The 20097-nt window shown below is 43.6% G+C and overlaps 1 protein-coding gene across 1 annotated transcript in view; it reads right to left on the bottom strand.

The window, feature by feature from the left end:
• Positions 1-20097, bottom strand: part of slc8a2b (solute carrier family 8 member 2b) — a 163947-nt gene that overhangs the window by 36390 nt on the left and 107460 nt on the right. Inside the window, exon 4 of the mRNA XM_061047217.1 lies at positions 2395-2870. Coding sequence (XP_060903200.1) covers positions 2395-2784 — 390 coding nt within the window. The 5' untranslated portion in view covers positions 2785-2870. The remainder of the gene's footprint in view (positions 1-2394; positions 2871-20097) is intronic.

Raw genomic sequence — 20097 nt, 5'->3', positions numbered from 1 at the left:
GGGTGCCTTCACTTTGTGAGGTACGTATTTGAATACAGACATCAGGGCCTCACTGCTTCTTAAATCTGAGTTTATGCAGTTTTATCTTGTTTTCTTGCAGCATACTGACCTAAAGTTGAATATTTAGAGGTTTACTTTTGAATTTTTAATAATGTTTGAAGATCAATTGAAACACAAAGTCAAAGCAAATGATTCCTTTTGAGTGTTGTAACCATGACAACACATTCAAATGAACCAGCCTCCACCCCCGAATTACAATCCATCAACCTATTTTGGGATATTATCATGATTATTTTAAATGTTAAACATATTATCCTCTAAATCAGTGGTTTTCAACTGGTGGGTCAGGTCCTAAAAGTGCGTCGCGGAGCTGTTTTCAGGGGGTCGCGATGTGTTCCTGGAAGAAAAATGCAGTCAGAAAGAATATACAGCACTTTTTAAACACGTTTGTTTCATTCAGTTTATCATGCTTTGTCCCATCTGAGATCCAAACTGCACAATTTTCCTTGATTGAAATAAACAAGAAATTTGTGTTGTGGTTCTTCATGAAGGAGTAGTTGGTGGGTCCTGAGTCTAGACCAGTTAGACCACTGCTCTAAATGACTATTACAGTCTGATCCGCCCCTCTTTGTTGGACCTTTGGTCTTCAGGATAAAGACAAAAAAAAGATCTCCATGTTCAGGGCTCCTTCTGATTGATCTCATTTAGCTTCATCAAATAAAGTTAATTCTCTTGGAAAATGTCCGTCTGTCTCTCCGAACAGTTTTTAATCCGTCTTGTGTTTTGTATTGTTTTGTTGATGTGAGTGTTTGTTGTGGACTTCCTCTGGAGGTTTTCTCCTGATTCAAATTCAGATGAAGTTTAAAGAGGAAATCGTTGCTGAATTTGTGTGCAGGTTGTGAGTCTGTTATCCTTCCTCTGTCCTCTCCTCTGAACATCATCATCCATTCATCCCTCCTGAGACCCTTCCTCTCTCTCTCTGCATAACCTCAACACACACACACACACACACACACACACACACACACACACACACACACACACACACACACACACACACACACAGCTGTATCACTGCAACATTGCACCAACTTCCACCAACTGTAACCCAGACGTCACCGCCCTGATATTGTGCTCGCTCCTTGATGAATGCACTCGATGCTCATCATCCCTCTGAGTGAACACACACATTTCTCTGCGCGTTCGTACATACGTGTGCATGTGTGCGTGCATGTGAAAACAGCTGTGGGTCATTTACACCGTCACAGAAGAAACAGATGGAGAGGGAAGTAGAGGGAAAGTCTTACACTTCAGCGACTGCACAAACGTCTTTTCTCTCAGGAAAGGACCAAAGACAGGGGGCGCCGGTAGCACAGTGGTTAGTGTGTGTGCGACATGTACGGAATCTACAGTCCTGAAAGCGGGCGGCCCAGGTTCGAATCCGACCTTCTCTCGCACAGGATCCAAAGAACATATTGGAGAACAGGAATCACTCAAGGCAAATTGAATAGGTGCAAAGGATTAATGAATCGATGGAGAAGGACCTCCCTCCCCATGAAGATAAAACGACATGATGAAGCAAACACATTTACTAAAAGCTTCACTGCCTCTGTAGTAAGAATAACACTCACTGACTCTGATGGATTCACATTAAACCTTTCTGTTTTGTCGTTGGCACAGTTTGAGAATACAAATCACCTGAATCAGATCATGAAGAAGTTTGAGACTGATTTAAGCTGCAGGTATCTCCACAGATGTACGTCAACTCTTCACAAAGGTTTTATATGCGATTTTTTTGATCCAGCAGATGTCGCCCTTGAGCACCAGCGTGAAACCAAAACAACTCGCGGTGCATTGTTGTGTTAGCATGCTAATGCTAGTGATCTTTATTATGCTCGTATCTTCACACTGCATGTAAATTTACCTGAAATGAGCGTGATCTAGAAACACAGTTAAGCAGTGAGTACAGTATGTTATTCTTCTTTTCTCTAGTCCCTCAATTAAACAACTTTTATACACGAGGGGAGGAGTCAGTCGGCCGTCCCGGCGATGTAAACAAAGTGAAGATAGGACTCTGAAAACTCTGAAAACATCACAGACAGTGGGACTCGGGTGTTACACCCATTGTAGACAGTCATGACTCACAGAGTTATTTTCAGAGGAGATACTTGATTTCTACATTTAAGTGTGAAACATCACATATAAAGACTTTAAAGGGAGGGAGGCAGCTCGGAGGTTTAGATGTGAATGTATATATGAAGTTTGTCCAGGACTAAACACACTGAGAGGTTTGTTTTTTGACGACTTGCTTCATATCAACTGTTGAGAACTATTTCGTGAAATCCCTACACACAGGATGATACACATAGTCCTGTTCATGGTCGGGCTTCTCACCTGTGAAGTGATGACCTCTATGGACGCCATGAAGCGGTCGGCGATGATGGACACTCCCAGGAACATGTACATGAGGGACACGAAGTAGACCACGGCTCGGGCCACCTGGTCCCCGAGTCCCTGTCTGTCGGAGACCCAGACGGGCAGCAGGATGCCCGGCTTACACGTCGGCACCTCGTCACACTTGTTCTTTTTACTCGACATGTTGCTGAAGGCGTAAGACAAGGAGGGCGGGAAGGAGAAGGAGGGGAACATGGAGGGGGAGACGCCCCGCAGGTCGGGGTCGCTGCTGGGCTTGGTGCGCTGGGACTCCGCCTGGCAGTGAGGGAGGGGGAGGAGGAAGACGAAGAGGAGGAGGAGGAAGGGGGCGGGCGAGGCGTAGAGAGGCATGGTGGAAGTTTTGCTGCCTTGTGAAGCAGGAGGAGAGGGAGGGGGTGGGGCGCTGGGTTGAACTGAGGGTGGTGCGAGTCGCTCACCTGCAGGAGAGAGAGAGAGAGAGAGAGAGAGAGAGAGAGAAAACAATCAGTTTGTGCTTTCTGACCTTAGAAATCCTGACTGCATATGAAACATGTCAGAGCTTTCTTTCAATCTAAACACACATCAGTTTCAGCCGACCTGTGGCTCCTTTCCCTCTCACTGATATATGACTCTATCCACTGTCCCATCTCTCCATGAAAGGCACAAAAAGCCCCAAAAAAACAATTTGCTTGCAGCGATCACGCACAAAGTCAAAGCAAAGACACCAAGCTGACTCGCTGTGCACGGGGAGGACATGTTCACCCGGGTGGAAAATGTTTGTGAACAATCTGCATGTTTCCTGAAGCAGTTTGACTCCTTTTTATGAACGCACAGAGACGGCAGGAATACAAGGGTTCCTGATCATTTTTTAAATTACAGACTCACATGCAGTAAATGTTACCACATCTCTGCTTAGCAAACAGCTGCAGCCAGCACCTGGAGGACTGAGGCAAATGTAAAATCCACATTTCACACAAACCTTAAGAAACAACAGAGATCCTGTGTGGACGTGCACATCGGGAACATCACAGAACTCGAGCATCTCACACATGACGTCACTCATGTACTGAGAAACTCCTCGTTCATGCTCCTCGTTATTTATAAAGGTTTCAACGTTTATTCCAACAAAGAATTCTTGGAATAAAGAGCCGGTGAGAAGCATGATTCACAGAAGATGACGATATTGGATGTCGGTGCTCTCCTTTCATGGCAGTGAGGTGAGTCATGGAACATACGACATTAAGAAGAAAAGAGAGTACGCTGAGAAGAACAAAAGAGAGAGAGAGAGAATAAGAAGGACGAGAAAAGAGGGAGAGGAGAGAAGGAGAAAATCTGAAGCAAACCGAGGGAACAGGAAAAGACAGAATTAGGGATGTACAGTAAATGTTTGTCGGTGGACCTGATGTTTTGCTGTATTTAAGGTCAGATTGTGTTCATCTTCTGTCACATATTTGTCATTTAAGATGATTTTCATTTTATTTTACTCTTTACAACCCAGGTCAATTTTCTTTTGGACATGTTAAAATAAAAGTAACACTGAGTCTGACTTTGGGAATCGAGGATGAAACAGCGGAGAAGGAAAGTGTGAAGGAGAGAGAGAGAGCAACAACGGAGAGATGCACAGAGGAGGACAAACAATTGCACACAGATAAAATCTTAATTGAGTTCATCAATAAAAAAAAAAGGAGACAGGGAGGTGAAGTGAAGAAGTTTCAGAAGCGACAAATCATCTCTTGTTGATAAATACTTTCTCAGGCTTCTTTAACATCTCTCTCAGAGAAGAACAACGAAGACCTGAGCTTCTGATTTCTGCAGAAGACGGCATTAAAAAAAGAATTAAAAACTTTATTTAACCAGGAAAAACTTATTGGGATTAAAAAAAAATGTCTTTGTCATGAGCGTCCTGGTCGAGACATTCAGCAGCGAACTAAGTTTCTGACAAACAACCAACAGACACAAACTGATACTTAATAATACATAAAAAAGACGTGAATTAACAAATCAAACCAGCAAACATCCCCCATAACCAAAAACATATCAGGGAGAACATCAACAGTTAGATGTGTCCGCCTCCAAGTCGTTTAACATAATAATAATAATAATAATATTAAAGTTTATTTATGTAGCACTTTTCGCAGACAAAGGTCACAAAGTGCTTTACATCAACAAAAAACAACAGCAGCATGCAATCAATGAAAGAAGAAAAAAAAAAGAATGAGTACGTCATGGACGACATTATGAAATCCTGCTGTAACCAGGAACAATAAAACATAGATGAGTAGGTACGCTGGGTGGACCTGATTACCCATAGGCCTGTCTCAACATTAACGATTTTAAAAGACTCAACAGAGTCAGAAAGACGTAGCGAGATGGGTAGAGAATTCCAAAGGATCGGTGCTATGGACTGAAACGCATGAGTCTTAAGATGTGTCTGCGGGACAGACAGCATGGTGTAGGTGTTTGACCTTAGTGAACGGGTGGGTGAATGAGTTCTGACAGATAATCTGGAGCCTGACCGTGAAGAGCTCTGAAGGTGAGAATGAGAGTTTTAAAACTCAATCCTACATGCCACAGGGAGCCAGTGCAGTGTTTTCAGTATCTGAGTGATGTGAGACCGTTTGTTTGACCTGGTGAGTAATCGAGCAGCAGCATTCTGGATTGGCTGGAGACGATTTTAGGGCGGACGTACTAAGTGAGGCGAAACATCCTCTTCGAAGCATCCAATGAGAGCAGCTCGTTAAGTTACAGGACTATTTGTAATGCGTTAAAAAGCCTTTTGAAGAAGTATAAAGGATAAATAAAAATATTTAAGTCTATGTGTGGACAAAGGAGAGCATCCAACACCTGCACATCATACAGTGATAAGTGAGAGTTATATTAAATATTAGGGGTGACCCTCAGAGCTACAGAGAACGTCCACTCTGAGAAGAGACGAGCATGTATAAAACCTCACCGTAGTCCAGTATGGACATTAAAAATTGGCAGCAATCAGCATCTTTTCAGCTTCAAAAGAAAGGAAGGATTTGATTCTAAAGTATGAACCCAATTTCAGTCTCTTTACCATCTGCTGAATGTGAGGTGTTAAAGAGTGAGTCATCGATTAAAATACCAAGATATATGTAGCTCCAAACAGACTCGATCTGTGCACCCTCAGAAGTGGAGATGAAAGGCTTTTGAAACAGCACGACTTTCGTTTTGTCCGCATTTCAAACAAAGTTTTAAATCATTAAAAAATGGTTGAAGAGTGTTAAAAGCAAGTTGTATCTGGCAGAGGGCTTGATCTGGAGTGGATTTTGTAAAGTACATGACCGAGTCGTCAGCGTAAAAAGATACCTTTGAATTAGAAACGTTCAGATTTCTGTTATTTAAATACAGAATGAATAGGAAGGAAGAAGAGAGAAACAGAGAAGTAATGATGGGAGGAATTTGGCCGAGAGTCAAAGAGAGGAAAAGAAAAAAGGAGAGAAGGGGAGAAGCTAACATTAACGGCCTCCAGAACAGGACCTTAGTAAGTTTGTTTATTTCTGTCAAGCAAACCCAGGATGATTCACCGATCCTACATGAATAATTCTTCTCCTTTTTGGCTCCATCCCCGCTGGATCTCTCATGCGTATGTGTGTGTGTGTGTGTGTGTGTGTGTGTGCGCGTTTGTATTCTTGTGTGTGCCAAATGTTGAGATTTAGACCTCAGTGTGACACCCAAGGATGGACAGATGGACTGAACCTGTTATCGTGTTCATCGGTCCTTAAACGCACCGCTCGCGGCTCCTCTCTCTCTCCATCTGTGAGCGAGTGAGAGAGGAGGAGAGCACCTGCTCCGTCCTTCTGTTTCACACACCTCATATCATCATCACACGCTGGCAACAGAAACCCAAAATATTACACAGTATCTTTATATCCTTTTTCTCTACACATACATCTCATGTATCTGTGTAGCTGTCAGGATGTGTCAGTTAGATTACACATCACGAGGGGAATATCACAAAATTAGAAACATAACAAGAGTTTGTCACGGTTGTTTTTGGTCCAAACGTTTTCATTCTGGTGTTCTTTGAGCCGTTTTCATGATTTGTCGATCACTAGATTTGATCCATTTCACTTTAATTTCAAAACAACCTTGAGAAAAAAGGAGACCCTGAAGTCCCCAAAAAAATAAATCTAGTGCGCACAAGTCGATGGTCTTGTTCCTACAAGTCATTTATTATTCGGCACAAGTTCCCTTCATCTCCTACCTCAAGTACCCTAACCCTAACCCCCTCAGCAGGCATGATCATCCACACTCACGTCATTTTAGGTTAAAATGCAGGTTACAAGGGATTATATCACCTAGTCCTAAAATAGAACCGTGTGCAGAAGTTAATATCTTGTGCGCACTGGATAAATGTTTTTTTACTATTTGGGTTTCAGAGGAGAAAAAGACTCTCTGAAGACCTTGACAGTTGTTAAAAACGTTCTCCTATGTATGAGTTTAATTTAAGTAAAGATGAAAACATGAAGAACATATCTGATCCCTTTTTTTAAATGTGGTGTAACAGTAACCACTATTACGCTTTGAGAGTCTGTTTATGAAAACCTCACAGAACCTACAGAACCATCACAATGCACTGATGTCCTGATCATAAATCAAATGTACACGTTGAACCAAGGTCGACCTCTTCAAATGTTGGATGTTCTCTTTGTCGTAGACTGCAAATATTGTTCCATGCACAGCGAGATATTTAGATGCTGTGTGTGTGCTTTTGTCTTTGTATAACCAGATGTTTGTTTTCCTGTTTGTTTCAACAGCTCTGGTGCGCTCCCCGTGTAGCAGCCGCATCTCTCCACTAACGCCCGTCCACAGGTTCTGTTTGTGTGTGTTTGCATGTGTGTATTCAGGGCCTATCGTGCACAAGCATGAGAAATAATAAACTTTTCAGAGCAGTGTAATGGCGGGCAACACGTCCTCAGACTGGAGATTTGTTCATTTATAAATCTTTAAAAACAGAATCGTAAAATTACTTTAAGTTTAAAAATGTATTTTCTTTAAACAGCTGGTCAATGAAGCTTCAAAAACAACAACAAAAGGAGCACACTCGACTGTAAGCACAGTTTCAGGTGCAGAAAAAGAGACATAAAAGTCAGCACACAAATGTCCTTTAAGTTCAGGAAACTTAAAGGACATTTGTGTGCTGACTTTTCTGTCTCACTGCAGCTTCACTCAAATGTTGCTGTGAGTGTAGGAGTGTGTCAGTGGCTCATTATTTTGCTTTTACATTTTTTTTAAATAACTACATAGTTCAACATCACCGGGCTCACACGCTGAGACGTTGTGTAAACTCCCACAGCTCATCACATGACAGAAGTAAGTACATTCTCACAGATCTGATCTTTAAATGAAGGAGCTGAATGGAAGGTTTTTCTGTGAGACCGGAGGTGTGATAGGTGAAGAAAGGAGGAGGAAAAATGGAGGAGAGGTGTAGGAATCAATTCAATTCAAAACCTTTATTTTTAAACTCCAAAGAGGTTTCCCTCACTTACAGTACAGTGACCTCGAGCTCACGGCATGAAAAGCGGGGACACAAAAAATAAAAGCGAGTAGAAAGGACGAAAAAATCAGCTTAAAAGAAAACAGTTGCATCTTCAGAGAACAGCTACAAATGGATGCATAATGGTCCGGTACTATGGCCGTGAAGGCTGCATGAGGGCAGAGTCTTAATTTTTAAAATGTGTTGGAATCAGGAGCATCTAATAAAAAAGCAGTCTTTCTAAGATCTGAATATGCTCAGGGGAACATCGAGTACCAGCCAATCACTGGAACGAGTGAAATATGAATATGAGGTATGGAAGAAAAAGGGATAAAGCACAAAGAAGAGATATAAGGGAAGGATGGACAGAGGGAGTGAAAGGCTTTGAGGACTGCTGGAAGGTGAGGGAGTGGTGAGAGGTGCAGAGGGAGTGAGTGATAAAAGGCAATGAGGTAGAAAAACAAGGGCACAAGGAGTGAAGGAATGGAAGAAGAAAAAACAAGAAAATGATGAGGAGGAGAGAAAGTGAAGAGAGGGGATAGGAGAGTAAAAGGAGGCACATAAGGGAGGGATGAAGGATTGAATTGAGGGGGTAAAAGAGGTGATAGGAGAGGAGGGGAGGTGAGGAGCAAAAGGAGGGAGAGAAGAGTGCTGGGGGAGAGGGGACGATCAAAGAGGAAGAAGGTAAGGGATGAGGAGGGATAAAAGGAGGGATTGGAAGGTCAGATGAGAAGGAGTGAAGAGGAGAGACGTGAACAAGGGGGCAGGAAAGGAGAGTGAGGTCCTAACACCTGTCGTCATCCGAGGTCCAAACACAGTGTTTTGCCATGGCAACCGGGGCAGTGGGTTTGGCTGGGTTCATTTATCACCGTACACAGTATATGTGTGTGTGTGTGTGTGTGTGTGTGTGTGTGTGTGTGTGTGGGGGTCGTAAAGACAGAGAGAGAGAGAGAGAGAGAGAGAGAGAGAGAGAGAGAGAGAGAGGGGTGAAAAGTAGAGAGAGCCTACATTTATCACAGGAGTTGGACAGAGCCGAGGGACAAACCCACTAATCTTTCTCTCTACACACGCACACACACTCTGAAACACACACACACACACACACACACACACACACACACACACACACACACACACACACACACACACACACACACACACACACACACACACACACACACACACTTCCCTGGAGAGAGAAACTATTGCAGCGTTTAAAAGCGAGTCCACGTTAAGCGTTCTCAGCAGAAAACAGCCACACTTACTCACTGACACACACACACACACACACACACACACACACACACACACACACACACACACACACACACACTTACCTTTCACACATTCTGCTGCTGTGCTGTTATAAAACATTTAAAGGGTCAGTTTAGCTTAAGAGCAACATTTATTTCCCCGAGCAGTCGCTGTGACTCTGAATTATCCAGGACTCTCGCTCTCTGAGAGTTTGAATTGTCATGATCCAAAGTCAATTCATATCACGATATGTATTGTATCGTATCGTGGGGTTGTGGGAAATAACCCAGCCCTAGTTGCAGAGCGACTCTGGTGTGTTTGCTTTGCTTACACTCACAGCTTCAGGTAATTGCATTAGCATTTATCCAATGATGGTAAAATTGTTTTTGATTAAAGAGATACTAAGCTCGTTTCTTAGCATCTCTACAGTCTATAACGCTTCTGTTGTGTGATTGGTCAAAGGTGGGAGACCTGTTGGCTGTGAAAAAACAAGACCATTATGAGATGTCTCGTGTTGTTTATTGTAACTGTTAGGTTCAGGTGCTTCTCGAGGCTCAACCGAAAATATTTGTTGGAGAATCATTTTCTCATTTTTATTCTAAAAGGAAGAAAGGGCATAGACCTATTTATACCAGCCATCTCTGATCACAGTCAGTGTTGCCAGGTCCGCTTGTTATAAGCGACTTTGGGCTTGTTTTTCTGTAAAGTCGTTTGCAAATATCGTCAGTCGTGGGTTGCAGGTTCTTGCTTGTTTGGGCTTTGCTCCCTGTATGAACCCCTATTCACTCCCAACTCTCCACAATAAAGACAAACACGATCCCGATAGTTTGTCCTTGGTTAGCCCGCCCGATCTGACACATCTCAAGTGGCCTCTCTTTTAAACTATGCGGTAGGTTAGGTCACCTGTTGGGCTTCATCGTATTTATTTGAAGAGTCAGGTCGCTTGTTTTGAGCTTGTTTCCACAGAGCTGGCTGCTTGTTTCTCTCGCGAGATCTGGCAACACTGATCACAGTCATCCTTACACTAACACTCTTCTGATGATGCACATGTTGTAGTCCCTCCTCCCTCTCCTCCCTCTCCTAACTCTGTCTCTCTTTTTATCTGAACCTCTCATCGTGCATGTTACAGGAAGTGCATCATCATCCTCTCATCACACGGACGTTCAAGCAGAGCATCAGACAACTATCACTTCTGCCGGTCAGTCTAGATTCTCTTCCTGGTGCTGACCGAGGCTACAGGTGAATCTAAACCTCATGATGTCTCTTTCTATGAAACACACACACACACACACACACTCACACACACAGAGTTTGGGCTCTGCTGCGTGTGGGCCCGAGGCGAGCTGCTGTAGCCGCTCCTCGATGTAGCAGAGTGACAGATGAAGTGTCTGTCTGGACGACAGGAGCTGGATGTCACAGAGTGTTCACCTGCTGCACGGCTCAGTATCAACACGACGACACAGAGACATGAGAGAGAGCACCGACAGGTCCAAGATTTAGAAGCAGAACAAAACATTTCTCCAATTCAATCAAGTCCACACATATATGAGGAGAAATGCTGAACTTCATCTGGCATCCGGCTGAGGCGCACCAAAGTGAGAGTCCAGCAGTAAACAGCTTTCACACTTCTGAAAAACTCCTGAGGTTTTCGGGGTTAGTGTGGGTGGGAGCGTGCCTATGTTCCCACATTTCCTTTTTCATAAATTTGTATCAGATTTTATCCCCCTTTGGTAACTCTAACCCTAACCCCTTACCCTAACCCATAAGGCCTAATTTTAAGAAAAATCTTAGAAATGTGGGACCATTGGGCTCTCTTTTCTCTTAAACTTAAACTACCTGTACCTGCACACATGTAAGGGTCTGTACTGTTCTGCAGTGGTTTGAGAAGCGTTTTTCTATTTTTTCACTTTTTACAAAACTATACTTTATTGTCGCCCAGGGGGGAAATTTGTTCTCTCAGCTTTGCAGCTTTGCACGGTTGGTACACATGAAGAAAACATATAACAGCAGGTAGAAAACACATAAGAAGGGGCCAATCAGCATGGAAGCTTGTTTAGGGCTTCGATCGCTGAGGGGACAAAGCTCTTTTTGAGGCGTGCCCTCTTCAGGGTCAGGGTTCTGTATCTCCGACCCGATGGTAGAAAAGAGAGGAGTGGGTTGAGTGGGTGAGAGGGGTCCTGGACTGTGGTGAGAGCTCTGTGAGTCAGGGCTCTGTAGTCGAGTTCAGAGGTTTTGGGGAGGCAGGCCGATGATTTTTGAAGCGATATTTGTGATAGGAGTGAGTTTATTTTTGTTTGTAACAGTGAGCATGTTGAAGAAGCATCCTTTGTTTTGACTTTTTTAAAGATTAGCATCAGGCAGTTTTCTCAGCGAATTCAGTTATTAGTCCAACAGAACGCTGTCATCTGTTGTTATCGAGAACATAGAGCCGTCCGTACTCTCCCTGCTTGCTGACTATGTGGGTGTATTTTATATACTGCTGAGCAGGAGCAACTGTTATTTACATTAAACCAGCAACGACCTGTAATTATAATGGAAACACAGCACAGCAGGAAGTCATTTGTTTTAAATCTGACATGAAATAAGAATCAGAAAACATTCCTGCACAGAGTAATGACTTCATGAATCACAAACTCTCTCTCTCCATGATTCCCTCCTTCCTAACTTTATTCTCTTCTGAGAAAATCACAGACGAAATGAAAAATCAATGTTTCATATCAATATGTAATTAGTGATGGAAGCGATGGGGCAGGCTGAGGATTTCATTACAGACACAACAGTTTCCACAGCAACCACCTCCCCTAACTCAGTTTACAGGAGAAAGCCCCCCCTCCCCCCCCCGCTCAGGTGTGATTGAGGACCCCTCTCTCTGTTAGAAACACACCAGGTGACACAGTGGCAGAAAGAGCTCAGGATTTTTAAAATTTAACCACATATTGAAAATGTCAGAGACCCCACATGAGGACGATAAATACAGTTTGGTTTTTCTAGTGTGTGGAGAGCAACGATACGACACAGAGACCTGAGCCGATAAAAACTGCTAATCTCACAAAGTCATGCAACATCTCTCTGATGTACGTCGCTTTGGATAAAAGTAGAATTGTAGAATTGTAGTGTGCACCCCGCTTTAAAAAAGCACATGGAGAAAAAGGTCCTTTGATGCACTTCTTGCTACAACACTTAGAGTAATAATAACTTTGAACGGACTCCACAGGGAGCATTCGACACGGCTCATTAAACACTGAATGTCTTCTTATGAAGGTAATAGAGAAAACCAAAAGACCTATCCCTGGTTCACTTCCTTAAATATGAATTTCTGTAACCTTTATCGACTTTCTCATAGAGTATATGACATCTCATAAGACTTTTTTTTTAGCTTAAACAAACAATAAAAATCAACCTTTGCGTCAAGCTCGACCTTTAAATCCCTCGTCTGAAGTTTCTGAGTGCTTCATTTAATGCTCCGAGGACACAAACACTACAGAGTGAGAGGATGTGTCACTGAAAAGGTCAGAGGTCGACTTCAGAACAATCTGTGGCGCCTTCAGGCAGCATGTGTCTTGTTGCTGTCTGCTCTCGGGGCAGGTTTGAACTTTAATGTTCGTGTAGAGGAGTAAATAGATGTTTGCAGACAAACAGAGCGTAAAAAAAAACCTCTCAGATAAATCATGCATGACGGATCAAAATCCATCTGAAGCAGCAGATTTCAGTGTCCTCGTCTCTCCAGGAAAGTGTGCGACAAGTTCTGATTACACAAAGTCAGTAATAAGGTCACTGACCTTTGACCTTATCTATGCAGAGCCAGAAATCTACACAGCATTTGACCGGTATTTAATCTGTTAATCAAATCCAACACATTTAAATCATCATTTAATCAAGCTTCTCAAGCCTCAGATCCTTCTACCCATCCTCCCTTCCCTCCTTCCTCATCCTTCCCTCCTTCCTCATCCCATCCCTCCTTCCTCATCCCATCCCTCCTTCCTCATCCCTTCCCTCCTTCCTCATCCCATCCCTCCTTCCTCATCCCTTCCCTCCTTCCTCATCCCATCCCTCCTTCCTCATCCCTTCCCTCCTTCCTCATCCCATCTCTCCTTCCTCATCCCATACCTCCTTCCTCATCCCATCCCTCCTTCCTCATCCCTTCCCTCCTTCCTCATCACTTCCCTCCTTCCTCATCCCTTCCCTCCTTCCTTATCCCTTCCCTCCTTCCTCATCCCTTCCTTCCTTCCTCATCCCTTCCTTCCTTCCTCATCCCATCCCTCCTTCCTCATCCCTTCCCTCCTTCCTCATCCCATCTCTCCTTCCTCATCCCATACCTCCTTCCTCATCCCATCCCTCCTTCCTCATCCCATTCCTCCTTCCTCATCCTTCCCTCCTTCCTCATCCCTTCCCTCCTTCCTCATCCTTCCCTCCTTCCTCATCCCTTCCCATCCCACTCGGCACACGCCTCTCCCTCGTCTCTCTCACTTCAGGTTCAGTCTGGGGCCGTCATCAGTTCGGGTGGATTCATACCCGAGACAGAACCCCCCACTCTGAGTCTCTCGCTCGCCCGATCAACCTCCCAGACCGGCCTGAAAGAAGACGGCCATCTCACACCTACACCCCTCTCATACACACACATCTGTCAATATATCTTACAACTCACATTAAATGTTCAAACTAATACTGTTGTGGCGTGGTCCTTGCTAGTGGAAATGCAGCTGCCTTTTCTCCGGGCGGTCGCTTGCACCTGTAAACGCTCTCTCTCCTCATTGGGAACATTTGTTGGTTCAGAATAGACAAACCAAAATTATGATTCTGGAGCAAGTTTTTTTTTCCAAGAGTTTTGCTGGTTCTCCTCGACACTCAGAGGGAAAGACGAGGGATTCTGTCAGGTCAGGCGGTCGCAGACTGTCAGACTGAATTTCAACATATTATTCCTCTCAGTATGAACGGAGTAAAAAAAACAGAAAGACAGCTGACATGAAATCTCTGCAGAGTGAAATCAGGGTTAAAAGCTGAAAGTTGTGGAGAGGGCGGGGACTCAAGGACGCCTGTCGCTCAGGGGGGAACTTATAAAACGTCCAGCAGACAGACACATCGAGTCGTGCCTATAAAAGCAGACGGCATTAGTCGAGGCAGAAAATACTTTTTGTCCCCGGTGCTTCACTCAAACCTACTTCTGTCCTCGCTCACTGCGTCCTTCACTCTTCATCTCCCTCCTATAATGTTCACTTCTCCCATGTGGAACACAAACACAAGCGTTACCACTTTAAGAACGTCTCTATAATGTATCAGTGGAATTGTCTCTCTCCAGCAGGAGGTCATTTTATGGCCTTAAAAAAAAGTCCTCATCCAAACTTATAAAATACAACATGGTCTTTTCATCGTGCACCTAAAACGGCAAAGAGAGGAAACGCAGCAGCAGGGACAATAACTTCTTCCATCAGCTGGCTAATAAACACCTGATGCCCTCTCTCTCTTCATTACAACCGCCCTCTCCTCTCTGTCCTCATCGTGCTTTGAATTTGATGATTTTTTTTTTTAGAGGACCATTCGTTCACTCTCTGCAACATCTGCTGCCAAAACATCAGCGTGGCCGAGATGTCAAAGTGTCTGATCAGAGGCAGAGGAGAACTCAGTGTGACGAGGTCAAGATGTGACAAGAAGGACTCGCTCTTTGAGTTTTAACCTTCGTCACAAACTGGAGACTTGTAGATAAAATAACGTAATTTTTAAAAAAAAGGATGTTCTCGTTCATGTCTAACACAGGTTGAAGGTTCTCTTTCTCACTCCGTCTGCTCAGTGAGATCGGTGAGCGAGTCGACTCGGTGCAGTCAGCTGTGTGTGACTGATTGGCTTTGATTGAGCCCAGGTGTGGGGAGCTTATTTCTACTCTCTGCGCTGAGTCATGATCTCACCTTCAGAGTTTCTCACTGTGATTTCTCTCGTTGTCTGTCTGTGCATGAACACAAACACAAAGAGCTTCCTGTGTGTTTTCTCTCCATTGACAGTCTCTCAGAGTGTTAATAATTCTTCATATTTATATTTTTCAAACAATATGAATGTAAACTTGGATGTAGTGAACTCTGGTTGGAGGGGCCCTCTGTAAGCTTTTCCCTGTTGGATCCCAACAGACTCTGGAGTCATCCCACAGCTGTGATTATTCTGGAACTATTTAAACCAGATATATTGTCAATCCATCTTTATTTGTGTAGCGCACAATTCATAACAAATGTTTTCTCCAGACACTTTACTTTAAACGTTTATCCTTCATGAGCACAGAGCAACATTTAACGCGTCCTTTTGAGTTTTTAAGCTGATCCATATTTAAATTCATACATATTATGTTTTTAAAGTTTTACGTCGGCAGAACATGGACGTGTTAGAGCAAAGCATGGAGCAAAGTTGGAGGAAAGTGCACGGAAATAAGCAAAATGACCAAAAACAAGAGTGAGGATTGAAAGTTTTCTTCTATAAATGAAACGCTGTTATAACATCTGACCTTTAGAATCGGAGGCTTTCCTTTGTGTCAGCCCAATTGCATGATGTAAAAATAATCCTGGGCATCAATTCAGCTTCCATTGTCATGTATTTCCCTCCGCATGCGCCCACTTTCCGTTGCACAAACACAAAGAGTCAAAGAGAATCTGATGACTGGCTCTCTTCATCAGACGCCTCGGTAACATGAGCTGAAGCCGGCTGGCGGAGGTTCAGTACAAATAAAAGTCTCTCTGCTTTACATTTTGAAGACATGTGATTTCAGGAATGGAGTGATTAAAGCGTGTTTCTTCACACAGCCAGCTGTCAGGGATGTTAATGAATGATTCAGCTTTTTGTGATGAAGGAGGAAACAGCAACAACTCAGCGAGCGGCTTTGTGTTTTGGTGATAAAATCATCTGCTGTTGACTTGACAACCAGGAAGCATCACAGACACATGGAGGGGCTCTCTGATCAATATGAAGACTTTCTGTTCTTTGAGCTGCAGAACATTAAGACCACATTGATCCAAACACAGTTTCTCTTAAGGCCCTGACACGCCAAGCAGACGGCAAAGAACCAGTGGCCAAAAAGTTGCACTTGAACACACCACAAAGACTACAGCCAACGGCCAACCACCACGTCTGTTCTGCTCATGCGAGAGAGGAAATAACTCTCCATGCCAGCAGGGGGCGGTAGTCCGTTGTTATGATACGAGAAGACCATTTTCACACCGCTGTCGGTCACCACTCGTGTTATAGGTCGTCTACTAATGGAGAATAATGTCTGATAAAAAGTTGAAAATGGCGCTGGCGTTGTCAGCTCTTGGTCTTTTAGTGGAAAAAAGAAAAGAAGAGGAGGAGGAGACAAATAAGGAGAAACCACACTAATGGGTGAAAGCATGGAGACTACAGCGACGTGCTCAAGGGGCTTTACTGAACCTGAGAGGAGAGCTGGAGAGAAATGAAACCTCCAAACAGCCAATCAGAGGGAAAAAAGAGTTTTTGTATCGTCTGTGTGTTTGTGCATCAGTCCAATCAGTGTAGGAATAACAGAACTGAACCATTCTACATTCTGCTCTGTGTGTTATGGATGAATTATGAGCTCGTGGTCACAGACATGTAAAAGTCTCCCCTACCCCACATTAAAGTTCTACACAAAGACTGAGACGTACTCAAAGTCCCTTTGCAGGCTGCAGTGTCTGTGTCTGTTTTTTAGTCGTTATGCATCTCTTTGTGGTTTCTTTTTGTCTCTGTGTTGTCATCGTACGTCTCTGTACAGACATTTTATGGCAGATTTATGTCCCTGAGTGTTTGTTTTGGGTCTCTTTGTGTTTGCATCGTGGATTTCCCCAGAAGAGCTGTAAAAGTTTTATACACATGCTGGTCCGGGGGCCTGTTGGAACCTTAGGGCCCCTTGAATCATTCAGTAATCCCCCCCCATGGTTGGACTCCTGTGTCAGTGTGAGGAAAATAAATGTGTGAGGGTCACGCTGTGGCATCACTGCACATTTCCAAGATGCAAAGAGACACGCTGTCCAGCTCGACCACTTAATTCTCTTTAACTGAGGAGTCTTCAATAAAAACTGCACCCTATTACAAAGTTTATTTATTTTACAGTAAAACACCGTTTTCTTTAAATGAATGATTTTGACATAATGTGGAAAAAAATGTGAAAAAAGTGGTGTTGCATTCCTGGTCCACGCCGCAAGCTACATGCAAAGCATTCTGGGAAAACGGATACTGTTAAGCAAGAACACCTTCTGGAAGTGCTTAATGGGCGGAGCTTGGCAGTGCGTCTCAGTGGTGGGATAATGTTTAGTGTGTCCTTTAACCAATAAAAGCAGTAACCTTGTTCTCACCATATCAGTGTCCTGATCTGTTGTATTTTCTGCAGACACACTAAAAAACTTTTTTTTTTACATTTTTTTTCCCAAAAGAACATCTCGTACTCGTGTGTGTGTGTGTGTGTGTGTGTGTGTGTGTGTGTGTGTGTGTGTGTTTACATTTGGGTGTGGTGCCTTTTGGGGATTTCATGTCATCAGTGATTGGCAAAAACACAAAAAGAGGCATCTGTGCCATCAGCAGGACGGCAACACACATACCCACACACACATACCCCCCCCCCCCCCCACACACACACACACACCTCTGATCTCCTGTCCCTTTATGTACTCAAACTCCTCAAAACAAAGGTTTTCCTCCTCTGTTTCAAAATATAATCCCGTCCACACACGCTAGAATCACAGAACAATCATCGTCCAAAATGAATCACCAACAAAGCCAATCACACACATCAGAGTGTGTCCCATTCATCACGAGTGACCTGAATATGCCAAACACACACACACACACACACACACACACACACACACACACGCTTCCATCCTGTGTCCCATCCATCACTGCAGCAGCATGAACAGTGTATTCACCTGTATAAACTGTGTTAGTGAGCAGATCCAGCAGCCTGCTCCAGTGATTAATGAGCTGAGAGACTAAACACAACACTCACACATCTACACACAAAGATGTGTGATCAAATACATATCTGAATATACAGGTGTACAGGTGTAAGTTTCAGGTGTTTCTCTCTGTTCTGCTATCAGTAATGAGTATGTCAAATCTTTTCTCACATGCACTCCTGACAATTTTCTGAAAATTTCTGGGCAGGCTGTATTGCTTGTTTTCTTGGGGGTCTCAGGGAGGAGGACATGACGTCATAAGTAATGAGTGGAAATGGCAGAAGAAGCAACAGAGTCCTACCTTTAACCTTTAGATCTATGCTATTTGTATTGTAATTGTACAGTAAAGAACATACTGAAGCACAGGGAAGAGTATAAAGCAGCGTCATTATGTGCACAAAGAACGTGCACCAGTCCCGCCAGTCATCATCCCCTCTACTCGATCCAGGTGAATATTCCTGAGTGTTTCCTGCTGCGTTCACACATCAGCTAACCACGACTTCACACTTTTAATTTACTGAGGGGCTGGCAGGAAAAACTTCCAGATAAAGTCGTTGATGACAAATTTGGCTGTTTGCGATCACACATTCAGCGAACCCCGAAAATATCCTGAAGTTTATGTGCATGTGTGAAAACAGCTCTGTTCTCTTTCTCCCTCTCTCCCTCTCTCCCTCAGTACCGCAGCTCTCCGAGGATCATGGGATTGCTGGGAGAACGCCTCACATCATCACCTGATGAGTAAGCGTTGCTGTGTTTGCAGCAGAGTGTCTTCACACCATCATCACCATCCTGCCTCACTCTTTAGAAAAGTGAACTTACAGAATCAGCGTTTGTTTAATAAAGTTTTTGTCCATGCTTTTTTTTAAATATGATGGAAAACAATACTTCTCTAAACAGGTTCAAGGAGACCCAGATTAAATCTGGATTAGTAGCAGGTTTGGGTCGCTAGCGTTGGACTCTAATAAAAGAGCGTGGGTCAACTTCTCCTGCACAACACATCCAGCAAAGTGTTTTGTTGCAGATCAATGCATGAACACACCTTCATACACTGAGAGCGTGCAGAGCGCAGATTCTACTCCAGACTTGGTCGTTAGTTTCTGCATCCACTCGTCAATATATAATTTAGAGACTTTGCTGAGACACCTTGAGCTTGAGATATCTCATCTCTTCTTCTATGACCTGTCGAAGAAAACACCTGAAGTTTTAAGGCTTGTGACATCTCTAATTATTCCTCAATTTCCAAAACACGACATGTGTGTGTGTGTGTGTGTGTGTGTGTGTGTGTGACTGAGCTGTTATTGTTCCTTCATGCCTCTAAGAACCGACCAATCAGCTGCTCTGATCAGGACAGACGCATCTGTGTGTGTGTGTGTGTGTGTGTGTGTGTGTGTGTGTGTGTGTGTGTGTCACTGTCTGATTCTCTCTCAGTATTTTTCCTCGTCCCGACCTCTCTTTGTCTCAGGGGGAATCTGCACAGAGCACAAACAGAACTTTGGCAACAACAAGATGCTGCTTAGCAACACTAAGTAGAGGTACATGCATGTTCACAAACACAGACATGTGAAAAAAACGATGCTGCATCAGCCGAACACACGGCATGAGAGATAGAATCAGAGAAAATGTTTCACTTTTAAACTAATGGAGAGAGTGTGAACAGTGTGCCGCTGAAACACTCACATTAACTTTGATTTGTTCGACTCATTCAGAAAAAAGCTTTTACACAAACTTCTGCTGAGTGCTCCAATAAACCAGAGTCAACTTCTTCAAGTGTTGGACGACCCTGAATAGCAGCCAGTCGATAGAGGAGTGGGTATTAAACAACGCAGCCGAGGCCGCTCATGAATACTCAGGAATTGTTCAAACACGCAGGTGCCACAGTCAGGGCATGAAAGAGTCCAGAAGTTTCTCTTTAAAGTCTACGCTCTCCATTCACATCACAGAATCTCTTTAATAAAGGTTTCTTTGTGTGCTCAGAGGTAAGGCGTTCTTTCATCTGATCCTTTATTC

This window comes from Labrus mixtus, chromosome 9 (genome assembly GCF_963584025.1).
Source record: "Labrus mixtus chromosome 9, fLabMix1.1, whole genome shotgun sequence".
In the NCBI taxonomy this organism is placed as follows: Eukaryota; Metazoa; Chordata; class Actinopteri; order Labriformes; family Labridae; genus Labrus; species Labrus mixtus.
This window is presented reverse-complemented; position numbering and strand designations above follow the sequence as displayed.